Source organism: Anomaloglossus baeobatrachus, chromosome 4, assembly GCF_048569485.1.
Source record: "Anomaloglossus baeobatrachus isolate aAnoBae1 chromosome 4, aAnoBae1.hap1, whole genome shotgun sequence".
In the NCBI taxonomy this organism is placed as follows: domain Eukaryota; kingdom Metazoa; phylum Chordata; class Amphibia; order Anura; family Aromobatidae; genus Anomaloglossus; species Anomaloglossus baeobatrachus.
Window position 1 is genome coordinate 699,458,612 of NC_134356.1, and position 27,111 is coordinate 699,485,722.

The window sequence follows — 27,111 nt, forward strand, 5'->3', positions numbered from 1 at the left end:
TCGGAGAACTGAAAAACCGTTCAACATGAACAACATGTGTACCCGCAAACAACAAAAAAATCCCGAAGGACAACAGGGCGGGTGCTGGGTCTCCCAATAAGAGCTAGAAGAAAAGGAATTTACGGTAAGTAACAAAATTCCCTTCTTCTTCAGCGCTCTATTGGGAGACCCAGACGATTGGGACGTCCAAAAGCTGTCCCTGGGTGGGTAAATAAATACCTCATGTTAGAGCTGCAAAACAGCCCTCCCCTACGGGGAAATCACTGCCGCCTGCAGGACTCTTCTACCTAAGCTGGCATCCGCCGAAGCATAGGTATGCACCTGAGAATGTTTGGTGAAAGTGTGCAGACTCAACCAGGTAGCTGCCTGGCACACCTGTTGAGCCGAAGCCTGGTGTCGTAGTGCCCAGGACGCACCCACGGCTCTGGTTGAATGGGCTTTCAGCCCTGAAAGAACCGGAAGCCCTGCAGAACGGTAGGCTTCCAGAATTGGTTCTTTGATCCATCGAGCCAGGGTGGCTTTAGAAGCCTGCAACCTCTTGCGCGTACCAGCGACAAGGGCATCGGAACGGCGTATGGGCGCCGTGCGGGAAATGTAGATTCTGAGTGCTCTCACCAGATCTAGCAAACGTAAATCATTCTCATACCGGTGAACCGGATGAGTGCAAAAGGACGGTAAGGAGATATCCTGATTAAGATGAAACGAGGATACGACCTTAGGGAGAAACTCCGGAATGGGGCGCAGCACTACCTTGTCCTGGTGAAACACCAGGAAGGGAGCCTTGGATGACAGAGCTGCCAGCTCAGACACTCGCCGAAGCGATGTGATCGCAACGAGAAACGCCACCTTCTGTGACAGGCGAGAAAAGGAAACTTCCTTCAGAGGCTCGAAAAACGGCTTCTGGAGAGCAACTAGAACCCTGTTCAGATCCCATGGATCTAACGGCCGCTTGTACGGGGGTACGATATGACAAACCCCCTGCGGGAACGTGCGCACCTTAGAAAGACGTGCTAGACGCTTCTGAAAAAACACGGATAGTGCTGAGACTTGCCCTTTGAGGGAGTCGAGCGACAAGCCCTTTTCTAACTCCTATTGTAGGAAGGAAAGAAAAGTAGGCAATGCAAATGGCCAGGGAGACACTCCCTGAGTAGAGCACCAGATTAAGAAAATCTTCCACGTTCTGTGGTAGATCTTAGCAGACGTGGGCTTCCTAGCCTGTCTCATGGTGGCAACGACCCCTTGGGATAATCCTGAAGACGCTAGGATCCAGGACACAAAGGCCACACAGTCAGGTTCAGGGCCGCAGAATTCCGATGGAGAAAACGGCCCTTGGGACAGTAAGTCTGGTCAGTCTGGTAGTGACCACGGTCGGCCGACCGTGAGATGCCACAGATCCGGGTACCACGATCTCCTCGGCCAGTCTGGTGCGACGAGTATGACGCGGCTGCAATCGGATCTGATTTTTGCGCAGTACTCTGGGCAAGAGTGCCAGAGGTGGAAACACATATGTGAGCCGGAACTGCGACCAATCTTGCACTAAGGCGTCTGCCGCCAGAGCTCTGTGATCGCGCGATCGTGCCATAAATGCCGGGACCTTGTTGGTGTGCCGAGACGCCATTAGGTCGACGTCCGGCACCCCCCAGCGGCAACAGATTTCCTGAAACACGTCCGGGTGAAGGGACCATTCCCCCGCGTCCATACCCTGGCGACTGAGGAAGTCTGCTTCCCAGTTTTCTGCGCCCGGGATGTGAACTGCGGATATGGTGGATGCTGCGTCCTCCACCCACATGAGGATTCGCCGGACTTCCTGGAAGGCTTGCTGACTGCGCGTCCCTTCTTGGTGGTTGATGTATGCCACCGCTGTGGAGATGTCCGACTGGGTTCGGATCTGCTCTCCTTCTAGCCACTTCTGGAAAGCTAATAGGGTAAGATACCCTGCCCCGATGTCCAGAACATCGATCTGAAGGGTGGACTCCTGCTGAGTCCACGTCCCCTGAGCCATGTGGCGGAGACAAACTGCTCCCCACCCTGACAGACTCGTATCTGTCGTGACCACTGCCCAGGATGGGGGCTATGACAATGAGGTGGGAATAAGCCACTATTGCAGAGAGTCCTCGGCCGTCAGGGAAAGGGAGACTTCCCTGTCCAGGGAGGTTGACTGCCCGTCCCATTGGCGGAGAATGTCCCATTGCCGTTGGCGCAGATGAAACTGCGCAAAGAGAACAGCCTCGATGGCTGCCACCATCTTCCTTAGGAAGTGCATGAGGCGCCTTAAGGGGTGCGACTGGCCTTGAAGGAGAGACTGCACCTCTGTCTGCAGTGAACGCTGCTTGTTCAGCGGAAGCTTCACTATTGCTGATAGAGTATGAAACTCCATGCCGAGATACGTTAGTGATTGAGTCGGAGACAGATGTGACCTTGCCAAATTGATGATCCACCCGAAAGTCTGGAGAGTCTCCAGCGTAACATTCAGGCTGCGTTGGCATGCCTCGAGGGAGGGTGCTTTGACGAGTAGATCGTCCAAGTACGGGATCACCGGGTGTCCCTGAGAGTGCAAGACTGCTACCACTGCTGCCATGACCTTGGTGAACACCCGTGGGGCTGTCGCCAGACTGAATGGCAGAGCTACGGACTGAAGATGTTAGTCTCCTATCACAAAACGTAGAAAACGTTGGTGCTCCGTAGCAATTGGCATGTGGAGATAGGCACCTTTGATGTCTGTTGAGGCAAGGAAGTCTCCTCGAGACATTGAGGCAATGACGGATCGGAGGGATCCCATCCGGAACCGCCTGGCGTTCGCATGCTCGTTGAGCAGTTTCAGGACCAGAACAGGACGGAAGGAACCGTCCTTTTTTGGAGCCACAAAGAGATTGGAGTACAAACCCTCGCCCTCGTTCCTGAGGGGGGACCGGGATCACCACTCCTTGTGCTCTTAGAGCGTCCACCGCCTGCAGCAGGGCATCTGCTCGGTGGGGGGTGGGGCCGTTCTGAAGAATGGAGTCGGAGGACGAGAACAGAACACTGTCCTGTGCACGTGCGCACAATGTCCGTCACCCACCGGTCCGTGACCTGTGGCAGCTAAATGTCGCCAAAGGCGGAGGAGTCTGCCATCAACCGCGGATGCGGAGAGAGAGAGAGAGAGCTGAGAGTCCTGAGGAGACCGCCTTGGTAGCGGTTCCTCCGACTGCCTTCCTTGGGCGTGATTGAGCCCGGCCGGAATCTGAGCCCGTCTGAGGTTTTGTAGCCCTTTTGCACGAGGACAATTGGGACCTGCCGGAGCTTGGGAAGGACCGAAACCTCGACTGTACTTTTAGGACAGTATTAACAGGGTAAGTCGCAGTGCAGACATTGCGGGGTTACGGACGCCTCTGCGGTACAGATGTCCCTGTGCTCAAGGCCAGCTGCGCAAGAACAGCTGAAAAGGTTAGGTTGCCTATACGGCTGTGGATGCCGGAGCAACCGACACGCCGATAGCTTCCTAGACAGATTTCAACCAGAGTCCATCTGTCTGTGAATGGCATCTTTAAGTGAAGCCCCATCTCCAGTGCAACTATGGCTCTAGATCCTTTGGACCCTGGGTCCAGCGCTGACCACGTCAGGGGAAAAGGGATAACGTGTATCCTAAAAAACGTTTGGAGAAGACGCTTATCTGGTAAGCGTGGTGTTCCTGGACTGCTTCTCTGAAGTCAGCGTGGCCAGAAAAATACTCAATATCTGTGTGAGATACTGAAAAGGAACTTCTCCTGTTCGTCTCCTATCTCCACTGGGGGAGCTGAGGGAGAAAGATCCAACCTTCCATTGATGGACGCTATAGGATCATTCCGTATGGCGTTACCACCCGGTGTATCCGGATTGAGAGCGATGTCAGTATCAAAGCCCTGAAGAGCTGCCTTTTGGTCAAGTAGATTGCCCATGGCCTGTCTGGACTGCAAGTCTCTATATTATGACTACTCCGTCCCTGTCCCTGGACAGGGTTGACAGGTGGTTTCTTTGGCCACAACTAGTAGAGACCCCGGCAGACGAAGTGCTAGAGACCCCGGCAGACGACGTGCTACAGGGGAGCATGCACACAATGGGACGGTGTCATGAACAGCATCCCATGTAGTAAAAACAGCACTGAAAATCTGTGTTGCTTTTTTGCCGCTGCCGACTAGCTATCTAGAAGTATATAGCCAAGATTGGTGACCGTACAGTGCAATGTATAGCATACAGGCATAAAGTACAAATGACCACTGCAGCACAAGCAATACAAGCAGCATAGAAGCCTGTGCCCTGGCACCCCTGCTCTTCTGCTGCTGTATACTAGTCATCTAGGGGAATATAGCCCAGAAGAGTGACCCTACAGTGCAATGTATAGCATACAAGCACAAGTACAAATGAACACTGCAGCACATGCAATACAAGCAGCATAGAAGCCTGTGCCCCAGCACCCCAGCTCTCCTGCTGCTGTAGACTAGTCATCTAGGGGAATATGGCCCAGAAGAGTGACCAGACAGTGCAATGTATAGCATACAAGCACAAGTACAAATGCACCCTGCAGCCCATGCAATACAAGCAGCATAGAAAAAAACCTGTGCCCCAGCACCCTTGGTTTTCTGCTGCTGTAGTCTAGCCATTCCAGGAGAATATAGCTAAGACTAGCGACTGTACAGTGCAATGTATAGCATATAAGCATAAACACAAATGAACACCTCAGTCGTGCAATACAAGCAGCCTAGAAAGCCTGTGCCTTAGCACACCTGCTTTCCTGCTGCTGATGTGTCGCTCCCCAAGCGGGCATATAGCGACCTATGCAGTTAAAAACAACACATGTACACACTGCAGTTATATTGTGGTCGGCACTATGTGTGCCGCTTACCGCCCGCCTATAAGCGGGTGTATGATCGCCACCGTCCTGCCTTGGTGCCGAAAGTCCGAGCTCGGACTGCAGTAATGGCTGCCGGCTTCTTCCCCAGCTCGTGTGAGGAGGGGCGGGCCGTGGGCGTGCCCCCAAGGCAGAGCGGGAATCCGGCGTCCGACAGTGTGCAGTGAGAGGGCTGGAGCATGTAAAAAGGCTCCAGCCCTCGGCGCTGCTGATTGCTCAGCGCCTGTCCCCTTCCCTGAGTGACAGGGAGGGGGCGGGAACGAAGCGGCACTAGGCCGCAGAAGCCGGGGACTGGATTTATAAGCGCCGCCGCCGTAAAAGCGCGGTCGGCGCCCAGTCCCCGGCGAACTACAAGTCCCAGCCGCGCCGCCGCTCCCGGAGCGTCCGGCGCGGTAGTTCCCAAAACACAAAGTCACTCAGCAAAGCTGCAGTGACTGTAACCCATTACTGTCCCCGGCGCACTAGCACACCCAGCAAGTCTGGAGTGTGCTGTGCCTGTGTGTACGGGGACACAGAGTACCTGTAATGGTGCAGGGCCATGTCCCTGAACGGTACTCCAGCTCCGTATCCAGCAGGTTCAAATGGGTCTGTGGATGGAGCCCGGCGTCAGAGCTTTGAGGCCGGCAGGATCCCACTTCCACAGAGCCCCTCAGGGGGATGTGGAAGGAAAGCAGCATGTGGGCTCCAGCCTCCGTACCAGCAATAGGTACCTCAACCTTACAACACCATCAACGGGTGAGAAGGGAGCATGCTGGGGGCCCTATATGGGCCCTCTTTTCTTCCATCCGAAATAGTCAGCAGCTACTGCTGACTAAAATCTGTGGAGCTATGCATGGATGTCTGACCTCCTTCGCACAAAGCTTGAAAACTGGAGAACCCGTGACACCACGGGGGGGTATAGCCAGAAGGGGAGGGGCCTTGCACTTTTTAGTGTAGTGCTTTGTGTGGCCTCCGGAGGCAGTAGCTATACCCCAATCGTCTGGGTCTCCCAATAGAGCGCTGAAGAAAACACTGGGAACGTGGAGAAGAGACCTGACCTGTATACACCAACACTGGGAACATGGAGAAGAGACCTGACCAGTATACACCAACACTGGGAACGTGGAGAAGAGACCTGACCAGTATACACCAACACTGGGAACATGGAGAAGAGACCTGACCAGTATATACCAACACTGGGAACGTGGAGAAGAGACCTGACCAGTATACACCAACACTGGGAACGTGGAGAAGAGACCTGAGCAGTATACACCAACACTGGGAACGTGGAGAAGAGACCCAACCAGTATACACCAACCCTGGGAACGTGGAGAAGAGACCTGATCAGTATACACCAACACTGGGAACGTGGAGAAGAGACCTGACCAGTATACACCAACACTGGGAACATGGAGAAGAAACCTGACCAGTATACACCAACACTGGGAACGTGGAGAAGAGACCCGACCAGTATACACCAACAGTGGGAACGTGGAGAAGAGACCTGACCAGTATACACCTACACTGGGAACATGGAGAAGAGACCTGACCAGTATACACCAACACTGGGAACGTGGAGAAGAGATCTGACAAGTATACACCAACACTGGGAACATGGAGAAGAGACCTGACCAGTATATACCAACACTGGGAACGTGGAGAAGAGACCTGACCAGTATACACCAACACTGGGAACATGGAGAAGAGACCTGACCAGTATACACCAACCCTGGGAACATGGAGAAGAGATCTGACCAGTATACACCAACACTGGGAACGTGGAGAAGAGACCTGACCAGTATAGACCAACACTGGGAACGTGGAGAAGAGACCTGACCAGTATACACCAACACTGGGAACGTGGAGAAGAGACCTGACCAGTATACACCAACACTGGGAATGTGGAGAAGAGACCTGACCAGTATATACCAACTCTGGCAACGTGGAGAAGAAACCTGACCAGTATACACCAACACTGGGAACATGGAGAAGAGACCTGACCAGTATACACCAACAGTGGGAACATGGAGAAGAGGCCTAACCAGTATACACCAACACTGGGAACGTGGAGAAGAGACCTGACCAGTATACACCAACACTGGGAACGTGGAGAAGAGACCTGACCAGTATACACCAACACTGGGAACGTGGAGAAGAGACCTGACCAGTATACACCAACACTGGGAACGTGGAGAAGAGACCTGACCAGTATACACCAACACTGGGAACGTGGAGAAGAGACCTGACCAGTATACACCAACACTGGGAACATGGAGAAGAGACCTGACCAGTATACACCGACACTGGGAACGTGGAGAAGAGACCTGACCAGTATACACCAACACTGGGAACGTGGAGAAGAGACCTGACCAGTATACACCAACACTGGGAACGTGGAGAAGAGACCTGACCTGTATACACCAACACTGGGAACGTGGAGAAGAGACCTGACCAGTATACAAAAAACACTGGGAACGTGGAGAAGAGACCTGACCTGTATACACCAACACTGGGAACATGGAGAAGAGACCTGACCAGTATACACCAACACTGGGAACGTGGAGAAGAGACCTGACCAGTATACACCAACACTGGGAACGTGGAGAAGAGACCTGAGCAGTATACACCAACACTGGGAACGTGGAGAAGAGACCCAACCAGTATACACCAACACTGGGAACGTGGAGAAGAGACCTGATCAGTATACACCAACACTGGGAACGTGGAGAAGAGACCTGACCAGTATACACCAACACTGGGAACATGGAGAAGAAACCTGACCAGTATACACCAACACTGGGAACGTGGAGAAGAGACCCGACCAGTATACACCAACACTGGGAACGTGGAGAAGAGACCTGACCAGTATACACCTACACTGGGAACATGGAGAAGAGACCTGACCAGTATACACCAACACTGGGAACGTGGAGAAAAGATCTGACCAGTATACACCAACACTGGGAACATGGAGAAGAGACCTGACCAGTATATACCAACACTGGGAACGTGGAGAAGAGACCTGACCAGTATACACCAACACTGGGAACATGGAGAAGAGACCTGACCAGTATACAAAAAACACTGGGAACGTGGAGAAGAGACCTGACCTGTATACACCAACACTGGGAACATGGAGAAGAGACATGACCAGTATACACCAACACTGGGAACGTGGAGAAGAGACCTGACCAGTATACACCAACACTGGGAACGTGGAGAAGAGACCTGAGCAGTATACACCAACACTGGGAACGTGGAGAAGAGACCCAACCAGTATACACCAACACTGGGAACGTGGAGAAGAGACCTGATCAGTATACACCAACACTGGGAACGTGGAGAAGAGACCTGACCAGTATACACCAACACTGGGAACATGGAGAAGAAACCTGACCAGTATACACCAACACTGGGAACGTGGAGAAGAGACCCGACCAGTATACACCAACACTGGGAACGTGGAGAAGAGACCTGACCAGTATACACCTACACTGGGAACATGGAGAAGAGACCTGACCAGTATACACCAACACTGGGAACGTGGAGAAGAGATCTGACCAGTATACACCAACACTGGGAACATGGAGAAGAGACCTGACCAGTATATACCAACACTGGGAACGTGGAGAAGAGACCTGACCAGTATACACCAACACTGGGAACGTGGAGAAGAGACCTGACCAGTATACACCAACACTGGGAACATGGAGAAGAGACCTGACCAGTATACACCGACACTGGGAACGTGGAGAAGAGACCTGACCAGTATACACCAACACTGGGAACGTGGAGAAGAGACCTGACCAGTATACACCAACACTGGGAACGTGGAGAAGAGACCTGACCTGTATACACCAACACTGGGAACGTGGAGAAGAGACCTGACCAGTATACAAAAAACACTGGGAACGTGGAGAAGAGACCTGACCTGTATACACCAACACTGGGAACATGGAGAAGAGACCTGACCAGTATACACCAACACTGGGAACGTGGAGAAGAGACCTGACCAGTATACACCAACACTGGGAACGTGGAGAAGAGACCTGAGCAGTATACACCAACACTGGGAACGTGGAGAAGAGACCCAACCAGTATACACCAACACTGGGAACGTGGAGAAGAGACCTGATCAGTATACACCAACACTGGGAACGTGGAGAAGAGACCTGACCAGTATACACCAACACTGGGAACATGGAGAAGAAACCTGACCAGTATACACCAACACTGGGAACGTGGAGAAGAGACCCGACCAGTATACACCAACACTGGGAACGTGGAGAAGAGACCTGACCAGTATACACCTACACTGGGAACATGGAGAAGAGACCTGACCAGTATACACCAACACTGGGAACGTGGAGAAGAGATCTGACCAGTATACACCAACACTGGGAACATGGAGAAGAGACCTGACCAGTATATACCAACACTGGGAACGTGGAGAAGAGACCTGACCAGTATACACCAACACTGGGAACATGGAGAAGAGACCTGACCAGTATACACCAACCCTGGGAACATGGAGAAGAGATCTGACCAGTATACACCAACACTGGGAACGTGGAGAAGAGACCTGACCAGTATAGACCAACACTGGGAACGTGGAGAAGAGACCTGACCAGTATACACCAACACTGGGAACGTGGAGAAGAGACCTGACCAGTATACACCAACACTGGGAACGTGGAGAAGAGACCTGACCAGTATATACCAACTCTGGCAACGTGGAGAAGAAACCTGACCAGTATACACCAACACTGGGAACATGGAGAAGAGACCTGACCAGTATACACCAACAGTGGGAACATGGAGAAGAGGCCTAACCAGTATACACCAACACTGGGAACGTGGAGAAGAGACCTGACCAGTATACACCAACACTGGGAACGTGGAGAAGAGACCTGACCAGTATACACCAACACTGGGAACGTGGAGAAGAGACCTGACCAGTATACACCAACACTGGGAACGTGGAGAAGAGACCTGACCAGTATACACCAACACTGGGAACGTGGAGAAGAGACCTGACCAGTATACACCAACACTGGGAACATGGAGAAGAGACCTGACCAGTATACACCGACACTGGGAACGTGGAGAAGAGACCTGACCAGTATACACCAACACTGGGAACGTGGAGAAGAGACCTGACCAGTATACACCAACACTGGGAACGTGGAGAAGAGACCTGACCTGTATACACCAACACTGGGAACGTGGAGAAGAGACCTGACCAGTATACAAAAAACACTGGGAACGTGGAGAAGAGACCTGACCTGTATACACCAACACTGGGAACATGGAGAAGAGACCTGACCAGTATACACCAACACTGGGAACGTGGAGAAGAGACCTGACCAGTATACACCAACACTGGGAACGTGGAGAAGAGACCTGAGCAGTATACACCAACACTGGGAACGTGGAGAAGAGACCCAACCAGTATACACCAACACTGGGAACGTGGAGAAGAGACCTGATCAGTATACACCAACACTGGGAACGTGGAGAAGAGACCTGACCAGTATACACCAACACTGGGAACATGGAGAAGAAACCTGACCAGTATACACCAACACTGGGAACGTGGAGAAGAGACCCGACCAGTATACACCAACACTGGGAACGTGGAGAAGAGACCTGACCAGTATACACCTACACTGGGAACATGGAGAAGAGACCTGACCAGTATACACCAACACTGGGAACGTGGAGAAGAGATCTGACCAGTATACACTAACACTGGGAACATGGAGAAGAGACCTGACCAGTATATACCAACACTGGGAACGTGGAGAAGAGACCTGACCAGTATACACCAACACTGGGAACATGGAGAAGAGACCTGACCAGTATACACCAACCCTGGGAACATGGAGAAGAGACCTGACCAGTATACACCAACACTGGGAACGTGGAGAAGAGACCTGACCAGTATACACCAACACTGGGAACATGGAGAAGAGACCTGACCAGTATACACCAACACTGGGAACATGGAGAAGAGACCTGACCAGTATACACCAACCCTGGGAACGTGGAGAAGAGATCTGACCAGTATACACCAACACTGGGAACATGGAGAAGAGACCTGGCCAGTATACACCAACCCTGGGAACATGGAGAAGAGACCTGACCAGTATACACCAACACTGGGAACGTGGAGAAGAGACCTGACCAGTATACACCAACACTGGGAACATGGAGAAGAGACCTGACCAGTATATATGAACACTGGGAACATGGAGAAGAGGCCTGACCAGTATACACCAACACTGGGAACGTGGAGAAGAGACCTGACCAGTATACATCAACACTGGGAACATGGAGAAGAGACCTGACCAGTATACATCAACACTGGGAACATGGAGAAGAGACCTGACCAGTATACATCAACACTGGGAACATGGAGAAGAGACCTGACCAGTATACACCAAAACTGGGAACATGGAGAAGAGACCTGACCAGTATGCACCAACACTGGGAACGTGGAGAAGAGACCTGACCAGTATACACCAACACTGGGAACGTGCAGAAGAGACCTGACCAGTATACACCAACACTGGGAACATGGAGAAGAGACCTGACCAGTATACACCATCACTGGGAACGTGGAGAAGAGACCTTACCAGTATACACCAACACTGGGAACGTGGAGAAGAGACCTGACCAGTATATACCAACACTCGGAACGTGGAGAAGACACCTGACCAGTATACACCAACACTGGGAACATGGAGAAGAGACCTGACCAGAATACACCAACACTGGGAACATGGAGAAGAGACCTGACCAGTATACACCAACACTGGGAACGTGGAGAAGAGACGTGACCAGTATACACCAACACTGGGAACGTGTAGAAGAGACCTGACCAGTATACACCAACACTGGGAACATGGAGAAGAGACCTGACCAGTATACACCAACACTGGGAACATGGAGAAGAGACCTGACCAGTATACACCAACACTGGGAACGTGGAGAAGAGACCTGACCAGTATACACCAACACTGGGAATGTGTAGAAGAGACCCGACCAGTATACACCAACACTGGGAACGTGGAGAAGAGACCTGACCAGTATATACCAACACTGGGAACATGGAGAAGAGACCTGACCAGTATACACCAACACTGGGAACGTGGAGAAGAGAAATGACCAGTATATACCAACACTGGGAACGTGGAGAAGAGACCTGACCAGTATATACCAACACTGGGAACATGGAGAAGAGACCTGACCAGTATACACCAACACTGGGAACATGGAGAAGAGACCTGACCAGTATACACCAACACTGGGAACGTGGAGAAGAGACCTGACCAGTATACACCAACACTGGGAACGTGGAGAAGAGACCTGACCAGTATACACCAACACTGGGAACGTGGAGAAGAAACCTGACCAGTATACACCAACACTGGGAACGTGGAGCAGAGACCTGACCAGTATACACCAACACTGGGAACGTGAGGAAGAGACCTGACCAGTATACACCAACACTGGGAACATGGAGAAGAGACCTGACCAGTATACACCAACACTGGGAATGTGGAGAAGAGACCTGACCAGTATACACCAACACTGGGAACGTGGAGAAGAGACCTGATCAGTATACACCAACACTGGGAACATGGAGAAGAGACCCGACCAGTATACACCAACACTGGGAACGTGGAGAAGAGACCTGACCAGTATACACCAACACTGGGAACGTGGAGAAGAGACCTGACCAGTATACACCAACACTGGGAACATGGAGAAGAGACCTGACCAGTATACACCAACACTGGGAACGTGGAGAAGAGACCTGACCAGTATACACCAACACTGGGAACGTGTAGAAGAGACCTGACCAGTATACACCAACACTGGGAATGTGGAGAAGAGACCTGACCAGTATACACCAACACTGGGAACGTGGAGAAAAGACCTGACCAGTATACACCAACACTGGGAACATGGAGAAGAGACCTGACCAGTATACACCAACACTGGGAACGTGGAGAAGAGACCTGACCAGTATACACCATCACTGGGAACGTGGAGAAGAGACCTGACCAATATACACCAACACTGGGAACGTGGAGAAGAGACCTGACCAGTATACACCAACACTGGGAACGTGGAGAAGAGACCTGACCAGTATACACCAACACTGGGAACATGGAGAAGATACCTGACCAGTATACACCAACACTGGGAACGTGGAGAAGAAACCTGACCAGTATACACCAACACTGGGAATGTGGAGAAGAGACCTGACCAGTATACACCAACACTGGGAACGTGGAGAAGAGACCTGATCAGTATACACCAACACTGGGAACGTGGAGAAGAGACCTGACCAGTATACACTAACACTGGGAACATAGAGAAGAGACCTGACCAGTATACACCAACACTGGGAACATAGAGAACAGACCTGACCAGTATACACCAACACTGGGAATGTGGAGAAGAGACCTGACCAGTATACACCAACACTGGGAACGTGGAGAAGAGACCTGACCAGTATACACCATCACTGGGAACGTGGAGAAGAGACCTGACCAGTATACACCAACACTGGGAACGTGGAGAAGAGACCTGACCAGTATACACCAATACTGGGAACGTGGAGAAGAGACCTGACCAGTATATACCAACACTGGGAACGTGGAGAATAGATCTGACCAGTATACACCAACACTGGGAACGTGGAGAAGAGACCTGACCAGTATAGACCAACACTGGGAACGTGGAGAAGAGACCTGACCAGTATACACCAACACTGGGAACGTGGAGAAGAGACCTGACCAGTATACACCAACACTGGGAACGTGGAGAAGAGACCTGACCAGTATATACCAACACTGGGAACGTGGAGAAGAAACCTGACCAGTATACACCAACACTGGGAACATGGAGAAGAGACCTGACCAGTATACACCAACTGTGGGAACATGGAGAAGAGGCCTAACCAGTATACACCAACACTGGGAACGTGGAGAAAAGACCTGACCAGTATACACCAACACTGGGAACGTGGAGAAGAGACCTGACCAGTATACACCAACACTGGGAACGTGGAGAAGAGACCTGACCAGTATACACCAACACTGGGAACGTGGAGAAGAGACCTGACCAGTATACACCAACACTGGGAACGTGGAGAAGAGACCTGACCAGTATACACCAACACTGGGAACATGGAGAAGAGACCTGACCAGTATACACCGACACTGGGAACGTGGAGAAGAGACCTGACCAGTATACACCAACACTGGGAACGTGGAGAAGAGACCTGACCAGTATACACCAACACTGGGAACGTGGAGAAGAGACCTGACCTGTATACACCAACACTGGGAACGTGGAGAAGAGACCTGACCAGTATACAAAAAACACTGGGAACGTGGAGAAGAGACCTGACCTGTATACACCAACACTGGGAACATGGAGAAGAGACCTGACCAGTATACACCAACACTGGGAACGTGGAGAAGAGACCTGACCAGTATACACCAACACTGGGAACGTGGAGAAGAGACCTGAGCAGTATACACCAACACTGGGAACGTGGAGAAGAGACCCAACCAGTATACACCAACACTGGGAACGTGGAGAAGAGACCTGATCAGTATACACCAACACTGGGAACGTGGAGAAGAGACCTGACCAGTATACACCAACACTGGGAACATGGAGAAGAGACCTGACCAGTATATACCAACACTGGGAACGTGGAGAAGAGACCTGACCAGTATACACCAACACTGGGAACATGGAGAAGAGACCTGACCAGTATACACCAACACTGGGAACGTGGAGAAGAGACCTGACCAGTATACACCAACACTGGGAACGCGGAGAAGAGACCTGACCAGTATACACCAACACTGGGAACATGGAGAAGAGACCTGACCAGTATACACCGACACTGGGAACGTGGAGAAGAGACCTGACCAGTATACACCAACACTGGGAACATGGAGAAGAGATCTGACCAGTATACACCAACACTGGGAACATGGAAAAGAGACCTGACCAGTATACACCAACACTGGGAACGTGGAGAAGAGACCTGACCAGTATACACCAACACTGGGAACGTGGAGAAGAGACCTGACCAGTATACAAAAAACACTGGGAACGTGGAGAAGAGACCTGACCTGTATACACCAACACTGGGAACGTGGAGAAGAGACCTGACCAGTATACACCAACACTGGGAACGTGGAGAAGAGACCTGACCAGTATACACCAACACTGGGAACGTGGAGAAGAGACCTGACCAGTATACACCAACACTGGGAACATGCAGAAGAGACATGACCAGTATACACCAACACTGGGAACGTGGAGAAGAGACCTGGGATCAGATTTCAGTGGAGACATGCTTGAATCTCATAGAGAGCCCCCAGGATTCAGGCAATGCTGGAAGGCAAAGGTTTATTTTCAAAATACTAATAAAAATTAAAATTTAGATTTTTAAGAGCAAAACATTAACCGTTTAGTGACATGACAAGAATCTGCATAACTAATCATATTCTAAATAGTTCAAAGTCATATGTGTGAGATAGCCGAGATGAAGGTAGCTCCACGCTCAAAGCTGTAGTGGATGGTGAGATATGGAGCCAGAAAGTCAAACGTTCACAGCATTGTTACCCTTTTGCTTGTTAATGTATGTTTTGCTCTCTGGGAGTGGTTGTAAAGAGCTCAGCTGAAGCGATGACCCCGCAGAACTGGAAATCCTTGTACTGATTTTCTGGCTAATATATGGAACAACTGACTAGTGAAAGGCATGACTGAAAGGAAAGGGGGTGAGGGATGAAGGCTAATATTCTATGGGACGGTGAGGGACACTAGGCTGGTGCCCACGCACCTCCTGTCCAGTGCTTATTCAGCTCATATCATTGGGATTGAGAAGGATGGAGCATGCATGTGATCTGGGTGAGAAGAGTTGTGTATGTCGATGTTAGACCCCTCTGATGTTGCCTGATGGTGGTCCTGTCATCACTTGGGTACCCATGTGTGTAGTCCGTGCTGTACACTGAAGCCTGAACTACAACTGACTGGTCTATGGCGCTCTGCTTCTTCCGCAGCTCCTGGATATAGTTTTCCACAGAGATCACGCTCCTCTCAGCCGGAGACTTTTTCTTCTTGTTCCCCTTGAATATTTCTGATGGATGCGGCAGGGTCTCTAGGGGCGGAGGTGCCATGCTGTTCCATTTATGATCAGTCCTATAGGTTTCATAGCCGGACATCTAAGGGTTGGGAAAAAAACAAAAGCAGTGAGCGATAATGACATGGAGAAGCATCATTATACAGTCATATGATAAAGTTTGTGCACCCCTATTAATGTAACCTTTTTTCTTTATAACAATTTGGGTTTTTGCTATTTCAGTCTCATATATCTAATAACTGATGGACTGAGGAATATTTCTGGATTGAAATGAGGTTTATTGTACTAACAGAAAATGTGCAATCCGCATTTAAACAAAATTTGACCGGTGCATAAGTATGGGCACCTCAATATAAAAGTGACATTAATATTTTGTAGATCCTCCTTTTGCAGAAATCCCAGCCTCTAGTCGCTTTCTGTAGCTTTTAATGAGTTCCCGGATCCTGGATGAAGGTAGATTTGACCATTCCTGTTTACAAAACAATTCCAGGCCAGTTAAGTTTGATGGTCGCTGAGCATGGACAGCTGCTTCACATCATCCCACAGATTTTCAATGATATTCAGGTCTGGGGACTGGGATGGCCATTCCAGAATATTGTAATTGTTCCTCTGCATAAATGCCTGAGTAGATTTGGAGCGGTGTTTTGGATCATTGTCTTGCTGAAATATCCATCCCCTGCGTAACTTCAACTTCGTCACTGATTCTTGCACATTATTGTCAAGAATCTGCTGATACTGAGTTGAATCCATGCGACCATCAACTTTAACAAGATTCTCGGTGCCGGCATTGGCCACACAGCCCCAAAGCATGATGGAACCTCCACCAAATTTTACTGTGGGTAGCGAGTGCTTTTCTTGGAATGCCGTGTTTTTTTGCCTCCATGCATAACGCCTTTTTGTATGACCAAACAACTCAATCTTTGTTTCATCAGTCCACAGGACCTTCTTCCAAAATGTAACTGGCTTGTCCAAATGTGCCTTTGCATTCCTCAGGTGACTCTGTTTGTGGCGTGCTTGCAGAAACGGCTTCTTTTGCATGACTCTCCCATACAGCTTCTCCTTGTGCAACGTGCGCTGTATTGTTGACCGATGCACATTGACACCATCTGCAGCAAGATGATGCTGCAGGTCTTTGGAGGTGGTCTGTGGATTGTGCTTGACTGTTCTCACCATTCTTCTTCTCTGCCTTTCTGATATTTTTCTTGGCCTGCCACTTCTGGGCTTAACAAGAACTGTACCTGTGTTCTTCCATTTCCTTACTATGTCCCTCACAGTGGAAACTGACAGTTTAAATCTCTGAGACAACTTTTTGTACCTTCCCCTGAACAACTATGTTGAATAATCTTTGTTTTCAGATCATTTGAGAGTTGTTTTGAGGAGCCCATGATGCCCCTCTTCATAGGAGATTCAAATAGGAGAACAACTTGCAAATGGCCACCTTAAATGCCTTTTCTCATGATTGGATACACCTGCCTATGAAGTTCAAAGCTCAATGAGGTGACAAAACCAATTTAGTGCTTTAGTAAGTCAGTAAAAAGTAGTTCAAATCAAGAAATTAATAAGGGTGCCCATACTTTTGCACCGGTCAAATTTTGTTTAAATGCGGATTGCACACTTTCTGTTAGTACAATAAACCTCATTTCAATCCAGAAATATTCCTCAGTCCATCAGTTATTAGATATATGAAACTGAAATAGCAAAAACCCAAATTGTTATAAAGAAAAAAGGTTAACATTAATAGGGGTGCACAAACTTTTTCATATGACTGTATGTGTGGTAGCCATACTGGCCACGTGTTACTCCACACTATCACACCTCCCTCCAATGGCTGCTCTGAGGCTGAGGAATAAATATATTTGGTTCCTGACAAGGTCTTTGCTCCTATTTCTTTAGTTACTGATATGGGCTAAACCTCTGTGTCTGCCGACTGTCCTGACCGCCGCCTGCCTGCTGCTTGCAACCAAACACCATCCGCCTAATCATCTGTTCACAATGATATAGTGGAGGGTTTGGACTAATCAGCCGATAGAGCAGAATTCCTGCAGCGCTTCGATGTCTACCCCTCCTCGTCCTTTCCTCCGGTACAGGCGGCATGGTGCAGGGAGTGTCTTGGCTCATGTAATGTTTTGCTGCGTCTGCTGCTCGGCCTCCTGACCCGACTTCCTCCGAGCAGCAGAGGTCACTTTTCATCTCTCTTCTGTGGACATCCCATGAGAACGTGTTTCGCTTCAGCACTTTAAGCTGCACTTGTAAAACACTTCAAACATTCTGCAATTTCTTGATTGGGGAGTGCTACTCTGGCTAGTCTTCAGCAGTTACATTTACTCTTAAACCCTTGATGACGAGTGATGTGTGTGTATATATATATATATATATATATATTTATATATATATGCAGTGTGTCCACCCATATCCTGTCCGCCGCCATCAGCTTGAGAACGGCGGCAGCTATAGGCATAGAAGTGGTGTCTAGGTATAGTAAAGTAGCCATGCGCTACGCAATGAAACCACCTATAGCGCCACCTGGTGGAAAACAACGGAGTTAGCATTTTTGTCTTCAAAACGGAACGAGATAGAGAAAAAAAGTGAATTACAAAGTTGTAGGGCATCATCAATTCAATACGAATGGACACCTTGCATACAGAAATGCTATGATATGAAACCGATGACCCCCTAAACATTGAATGCTGGTCACGCATATGGCGCTCATCCGTCAGCTGCAATTCACATCTGGACTCTGGACAAGATACTCTATCTTGCTGCACGCTGTGCAATATGGTAGGTGACACGTTTGCACAAGCATCTGTGATACGGCGTCGTAGGTCCTGCAATGTTGGTGGAGGGGTCGCATACACCTGCTGTTTGATGTGACCTCACAGAAAGAAGTCCAATGGGGTCAGGTCAGGTGAGTGGAGGACACTCCACACAGCCTCCATACCCAATGACTTGTAGGAAGGTCTCCATGAGGTGTCGCTTCACGTCCGTAGCCTTGTGAGGTTTACACGTTCTAATCACAGCATTTCTGTGCAAGGTGTCAATTTGTATTGAATTGATGATGTCCTACAACTTTGTAATTCACTTTTTTTCTATATCTCATTCCGTTTTTGAGATAAAAATGCCAACTCCGTTGTTTTCCACCAGGTGGCGCTATAAGTGGTTTCATTGCGTAGCACATGGCTACTTTACTATACCTAGACACCACTCCTATTCCTATAGCTGCCGCCGTTCTCAGGTTAATGGCGGTGGTGGACACACTGTATATAGGTGCGGTGTATACAGGATATGGGTGGACACACTGTATATAGGTGCGGTGTATACAGGATATGGGTGGACACACTGTATATAGGTGCGGTGTATATAGGATATGGGTGGACACACTGTATATAGGTGCGGTGTATACAGGATATGGGTGGACACACTGTATATAGGTGCGGTGTATACAGGATATGGGTGGACACACTGTATATAGGTGCGGTGTATACAGGATATGGGTGGACACACTGTATATAGGTGCGGTGTATACAGGATATAGGTGGACACACTGTATAGAGGTGCGGTGTATACAGGATATGGGTGGACACACTGTATATAGGTGCGGTGTATACAGGATATAGGTGGACACACTGTATATAGGTGCGGTGTATACAGGATATGGTTGGACACACTGTATACATACAGTCTCTGACAAAAGTTCTGTCGCTTATCCATGTTATGTAAATAAAAGCTTATAACCTGACTTTAATTTCATCCAATGGTTTTATAAATTACTCTTTTGAAAGCTGAAACCCTCCCAAATTTGGTTTAGGTTATGTAAAAAAAGTTGCTGCAAAGCTGAAATATTCATCATTTAATGAACACAGAAAGGTCAGATTTTGACAAGACAAAAATTTTGTCGCCCACAGAAAATAATGTGAAATTCAAACAAATAATTAACTTCTAATACAAAGATATGTGGCATAACATTGGTGAATGAAGTTGTGGTGCTATTAGAGCCATATTTAATATTTAGTGAGACTTCCATGAGCTTGAAGGACTGCATCCATGCGGTTCAACGATTCATACAATTTATTGATAAAGTCATCAGGAATAGCAGAGAATGCATCTTACATGCCTCCGATAGTTCATCTAGATTCTTTGGTTTTGTCTTCCAAGCTTCCTCTTTCATCCTACCCCAAACATGCTCAATGATGTTCATGTCTGGTGATGGGGCTGGCCAGTCCTTGAGCACCTTGATCTTCTTTGCCAGGAGGACCTTTGTTGTAGAGATGGATGTATGAGATGGAGCACCATCCTGCTGCAGAATTTGACCCCTTTTATGATTGGGAATGTAAGAGGTAGCTAATACTTCTTGATATTTTAGGCTATTAATATTGCTTTCCACCCTGCAAATGTTTCGCACACCCCCATACTGAATGTAACCCCAGCCATGATCTTTCCACCACCGAACTTAACTGTTTTCTGAATCCATACGGGCTCCAGTTGGTCTCCTGCAGTATTTATGGCGGCTGTGGTGTAATTCAACTGAAGATTCATCAGAGAAATCCCCCTTCTGCCACTTTTCCAGCGTCCATCTGTTTAGCGGGCTGTGGGACTTGACAAATGCCACACGTTTTTTTTAATTGCCTTTTGTTTAGTGCTGGCTTCTGGGCACTGATTCGACCATAGAGGCCATTTCGAGACAGAATCCTACAAACTGTTCTAGTTGACACAGGGACTTGAGGTGACCAGGCCTGTTGGAGCTCTGCTGCAGTGGAAGAGGGACTGGCTTTGGATTTTCTAACCAACAAACGTTCCTCCTGGGCAGTTGTCTTGCGGGGTCTGCCGGACCTGGGCTTGTCAAAAACATCTCCAGTCTCCTCAAATCTTTTCTTCAATTCTTTGCACTTGACGCTGAGACACATTAAAGGTGCAGTCACCCCTGCAGTGGATCTGGTCTTCAGCCTCTTGATAATCAAGGCTTTGGTCGCACGGTGGATTTTTGGCATGTTGTCAGAGGTCAAGTTGCAGTTCAAGTGAAGGTCTGGGGTGGTGGGTTTCTTTTTATACACACCCACTAATTAACTGATCATTTAGTGAGCACATGTGAGGATGTAAACTAGGATTAGGTGCATTATGTGACAAGGCGATAAAACGTTTGTCTTGCCAAAATCTGACCTTTCTGTGTTCATTAAATGATCAATATTTCAGCTTTGCAGCAACTTTATTTTCATGACCTAAACCAAATTTGGAAGGGTTTCAGCTTTCAAAAGAGTAATTTATGAAACCAATGGATGAATTTAAAGTCAGGTTATAAGCTTTTATTGACATAACATGGATAAGCGACAGAACTTCTGTCAGGGAGTGTATATGCATACTGTATATATACACACACACACTGGAGATGAAAATTAGAGAACACACAATTCCCTAAATTCGCTGACTACTTTCCCCCTTGATGAAGCGGCCGGCAAATTGCTGAAGGCTGCGAAATGAACGTCGGGGTTTCTTCATCCTACAAATCCCGGTAATGGTTCCTTTATATGTTTAATAGGAGCTTCTTAATTACTTATGCAATTTTGACAATAACTTTGTGACTATTTTTTCACATGGTATCTTATACATGGCATATTGCAGTTAACCATTTGACTTAGGGGTACTTTACACGCTGCGACATCGCTAGCGATGTCGAGCGAGATAGCTCCCGCCCCCGTCGCTCGTGCGACATTTGGTGCTCGCTGCCGTAGCGAACATTATCGCTACGGCAGCGTCACACGCACATACCTGGTCAGCGACGTCGCTGTGACCGCCGAAAAATCCCTCCCTCAAGGGGGAGGTGCGTTCGGCGTCATAGTGACGTCACTGCGGCGTCACTAAGTGGCCGGCCAATATAAGCGGAGGGGCGGAGATGAGCGGGACGTAACATCCCAGCCACCTCCTACCTTCCGCATTGCCGGTGGACGCAGGTAAGGAGATGTTCCCGCGGTGTCACACATAGCGATGACAGGAACGACGAACAACATCGTACCGATGGCAGCAGCGATATTAAGGAAATGAACGACGTGTCAACGATCACCGTTTTGGAACGATTTTGCGATTGTTGCTCATTATTGTTACCCGCTGCGATGTCGCTACCGGCGCCGGATGTGTGTCACTAACGATGTGACCCCAACGATATATCGGTAGCGATGTCGCAGCGTGTAAAGTACCCCTTACTGTGGGCTCTTTTAGGATTATAACTTTGCACTTGACACTTTATTATAATTATATTGAGCTGCACTTTATGTACAACTTTGAGCCTGCTATGCCTGCTACCATGTTTTGGTGAACATTTCAGTTCTGATTTACCTGTTTTGCATTGCACTGTGACATTATCTGCATATTTTTAACAACTATCTCTGCCCGTTCTTTCCTGTCTAACATTTACTTGTCCGTTTCCGGTAATTTGTACCAGATCCATTTTCTCCCATCCTCTTTTTTGTTTCTTCATCTGTTTGTCTATTGGTCCTATTTATATTGCACTGTGCACTTTTGATATTTAACAATAAATATTGTTCCTTAATTGCTCTTTTGCTCATGTTTTCATTCATCAAAACAATTCCCTAAATGTTGCGGTCATTGTGTTGTCCTATGTGATTATCTCCTCACATGAGGAAACTCGCAGGATTTTCATAGTTGAATTTATTGTCAACCAAATAATAAAAATGTAAATGAGATAAATGAAAAAGACACGGATCACAATTAGAGAACACGGTCAGATTCCTGCAAGTTATTGCTGTTAATCTGCACCTGGAGCTAATTTGCTTAATTAACTGACAAACCCTATGTAACTGGCAGCCTGACTTTCCAGTCTGCACTGACTTTGCTGTTCCAAAGTGACTGAAACCCTCCGGCAGCAGGCTGTCCAGATGAAGGCCAACCCTATCAGCCATAGAAAGAGAAGTTGGTCATTCCAAGTCTGTGATTTCGAGAATATTGCATCTTTACAACATCACAAACTCTTTTAAGTCCCCCAACAAGGTTGGTTGCCCTTGAAAGACAAATGCAAGAAAGGCCAGGATAATGCGAGACTTTCCATGGGTAATCGCTTCACCACTGCAGCTGGAATTGCCGCCAGTTCAGCAATGAACAAGGTAAGGATATGTCTCGTCATAGAGTGTCACAATGTGTAAGAGCATTTTGACTGAAGCCCACTCTGCAGTGGCCAAACCTCTCATTAGCAGAAAGAATCACAAGGCTAGACTCACCTGTGGTGAGGAGCACGTTGTGTGGACAGAGGAGAAGTGGCCACAGATCATTTTACTGATGAAAGCAAGTATAATCAACTAACTAGGGAAAGACTGAACCCAAAGTGTGTTAAGAAGTCAGTGATGGTGGTAGAGGAAGGGTCATGGTTTGGAGAATGTTTTCTGCACCAGGAGTTGGACCTCTCATACAGCTACATGGCAGAGTGACTGCAAGTGTGGATCAGAACCTTCTTCACAACACGTGGTTCCTTACTTTTGTTCATCAGTCAATCAGCAGCAATTTTCATGCAGGACAATGCCCCTGTCAGACAGCAAAATGGGGAAAGCAGTTTCTTGAAACAGAAATACTGAAACAATGAAATGGCCACAGCCCAGAGTCCTGATCTAAACCCAATAGGAAACCTCTGGAAAATGTGTGGTAACAAAGATATGGCCAAGAAACCAACAACAGTCCAAGAGCTGTTGGAGAGACTGGAAGAAGCATGGACCGAAATCCCACCAGAGCAGTGTGAGAGACTAGTGATGTCCTGTGGAAGAGACTGGAAGAAGAGTGGGCCAAAATCCAAGCAGAGCAGTGTGAGGGACTAGTGATGTCCTGAGGAAGAGACTGGAAGACGAGTGGGCCAAAATCCCCCCAGAGCAGTGTGAGAGACTAGTGATGTCCTGTGGAAGAGACTGGAAGAAGAGTGGACCAAAACCCCCCCAGAGCAGTGTGAGAGACTAGTGATGTCCTGTGGAAGAGACTGGAAGAAGAGTGGGTCAAAATCCCCCCAGAGCAGTGTGAGAGACTAGTGATGTCCTGTGGAAGAGACTGGAAGAAGAGTGGACCAAAATCCCCCCAGAGCAGTGTGAGAGACTAGTGATGTCCTGTGGAAGAGACTGGAAGAAGAGTGGACCAAAATCCCCCCAGAGCAGTCTGAGAGACTAGTGATGTCCTGTGGAAGAGACTGGAAGAAGAGTGGGCCAAAATCCCCCCAGAGCAGTGTGAGAGACTAGTAATGTCCTGTGGAAGAGACTGGAAGAAGAGTGGACCAAAATCCCCCCAGAGCAGTGTGAGAGACTAGTGATGTCCTGTGGAAGAGACTGGAAGAAGAGTGGACCAAAATCCCCCCAGAGCAGTGTGAGAGACTAGTGATGTCCTGAGGAAGAGACTGGAAGAAGAGTGGACCAAAATCCCCCCCAGAGCAGTGTGAGAGACTAGTGATGTCCTGTGGAAGAGACTGGAAGAAGAGTGGACCAAAACCCCCCCAGAGCAGTGTGAGAGACTAGTGATGTCCTGTGGAAGAGACTGGAAGAAGAGTGGGCCAAAATCCCCCCAGAGCAGTGTGAGAGACTAGTGATGTCCTGTGGAAGAGACTGGAAGAAGAGTGGACCAAAATCCCCCCAGAGCAGTGTGAGAGACTAGTGATGTCCTGTGGAAGAGACTGGAAGAAGAGTGGGCCAAAATCCCCCCAGAGCAGTGTGAGAGACTAGTGATGTCCTGTGGAAGAGACTGGAAGAAGAGTGGACCAAAATCCCCCCAGAGCAGTGTGAGACACTAGTGATGTCCTGTGGAAGAGACTGGAAGAAGAGTGGACCAAAATCCCCCCAGAGCAGTGTGAGAGACTAGTGATGTCCTGTGGAAGAGACTGGAAGAAGAGTGGACCAAAATCCCCCCAGAGCAGTGTGAGAGACAAGTGATGTCCTGAGGAAGAGACTGGAAGAAGAGTGGACCAAAATCCCCCCAGAGCAGTGTGAGAGACTAGTGATGTCCTGAGGAAGAGACTGGAAGAAGAGTGGACAAAAATCCCCCCAGAGCAGTGTGAGAGACTAGTGATGTCCTGTGGAAGAGACTGGAAGAAGAGTGGGCCAAAATCCCCCCAGAGCAGTGTGAGAGACTAGTGATGTCCTGTGAAAGAGACTGGAAGAAGAGTGGGCCAAAATCCCCCCAGAGCAGTGTGAGGGACTAGTGATGTCCTGTGAAAGAGACTGGAAGAAGAGTGGGCCAAAATCCCCCCAGAGCAGTGTGAGAGACTAGTGATGTCCTGTGGAAGAGGCTGGAAGAAGAGTGGACCAAAATCCCCCCAGAGCAGTGTGAGAGACTAGTGATGTCCTGAGGAAGAGACTGGAAGAAGAGTGGACCAAAATCCCCCCAGAGCAGTTTGAGAGTCTAGTGATGTCCTGTGGAAGAGACTGGAAGAAGAGTGGACCAAAATCCCCCCAGAGCAGTGTGAGAGACTAGTGATGTCCTGTGGAAGAGACTGGAAGAAGAGTGGGCCAAAATCCCCCCAGAGCAGTGTGAGAGACTAGTGATGTCCTGTGGAAGAGACTGGAAGAAGAGTGGGCCAAAATCCCCCCATAGCAGTGTGAGAGACTAGTGATGTCCTGTGGAAGAGACTGGAAGAAGAGTGGGCCAAAATCCCCCCAGAGCAGTGTGAGAGACTAGTGATGTCCTGTGGAAGAGACTGGAAGAAGAGTGGACCAAAATCCCACCAGAGCAGTGTGAGATACTAGAGATGTCCTGTGGAGAGACTGCAAGAAGAGTGGACCAAAATCCCCCCAGAGCAGTGTGAGAGACCAGTGATGTCCTGTGGAAGAGACTGGAAGAAGAGTGGGCCAAAATCCCCAGAGAGCAGTGTGAGAGACTAGTGACGTCCTGTGGAAGAGACTGGAAGAAGAGTGGGCCAAAATCCCCCCAGAGCAGTGTGAGAGGCTAGTGATGTCCTGTGGAAGAGACTGGAAGAAGAGTGGGCCAAAATCCCCCCAGAGCAGTGTGAGATACTAGTGATGTCCTGTGGAGAGACTGCAAGAAGAGTGGACCAAAATCCCCCCAGAGCAGTGTGAGAGACCAGTGATGTCCTGTGGAAGAGACTGGAAGAAGAGTGGGCCAAAATCCCCAGAGAGCAGTGTGAGAGACTAGTGACGTCCTGTGGAAGAGACTGGAAGAAGAGTGGGCCAAAATCCCCCCAGAGCAGTGTGAGAGGCTAGTGATGTCCTGTGGAAGAGACTGGAAGAAGAGTGGGCCAAAATCCCCCCAGAGCAGTGTGAGATACTAGTGATGTCCTGTGGAGAGACTGGAAGAAGAGTGGGCCAAAATCCCCCCAGAGCAGTGTGAGAGATTAGTGATGTCCTGTGGAAGAGACTGGAAGAAGAGTGGGCCAAAATCCCCCAGAGCAGTGTGAGAGGCTAGTGATGTCCTGTGGAAGAGACTGGAAGAAGAGTGGGCCAAAATCCCCCCAGAGCAGTGTGAGAGACTAGTGATGTCCTGTGGAAGAGACTGGAAGAAGAGTGGGCCAAAATCCCCCAGAGCAGTGTGAGAGGCTAGTGATGTCCTGTGGAAGAGACTGGAAGAAGAGTGGGCCAAAATCCCCCCAGAGCAGTGTGAGAGACTAGTGATGTCCTGTGGCCGCACATGTGCTGGAACCATTCCCAGCGACGTCCTACTGATTGTGACTGTTGTTACCTGCAGAACATTTACTGATCATCTCTCTGTGCTGCAGTCATTGCTGCTCTCTAATTATCAGCATCCTGTTTTGACAAAATAAAGGTTTAATGATGATAAACTTTTGGACCTTTTATAAAACCCTGCTCTAGTGGCACGGTGCGCCCCTTACAAAAAAACGGAGCATGGTCATCAATGTAGATTACATTATTTCTGAAAAAAGCGAGTGATGAGACATTGCTCTCTAATTTTGATCTCCAGTGTATAATATACAGTATATTGTGGTAGATTGGCTCACTCATGTGCTTAAAGGGAACCTGTCACCAGAATTTTCGCTATGAAACTAAAAGCCTCCCCTTCTGCAGCTCCGGGGCTGCTTTCTAGAAAGGTTCCTCTTGCTACTGGCCCCCCTTTCAGACCTAAATAACAACTTTATAAAATATTA

The 27,111-nt window shown here is 48.9% G+C and overlaps 1 protein-coding gene across 1 annotated transcript in view; it reads right to left on the reverse strand.

Annotated features, from left to right (window-relative positions):
• The window catches only part of INCA1 (inhibitor of CDK, cyclin A1 interacting protein 1), a 130,804-nt gene that overhangs the window by 73,553 nt on the left and 30,140 nt on the right, over positions 1–27,111 (reverse strand). The window contains exon 5 of the mRNA XM_075346738.1: positions 15,914–16,104. Within this exon, the coding sequence (XP_075202853.1) occupies positions 15,914–16,104 (191 nt within the window). The remainder of the gene's footprint in view (positions 1–15,913; positions 16,105–27,111) is intronic.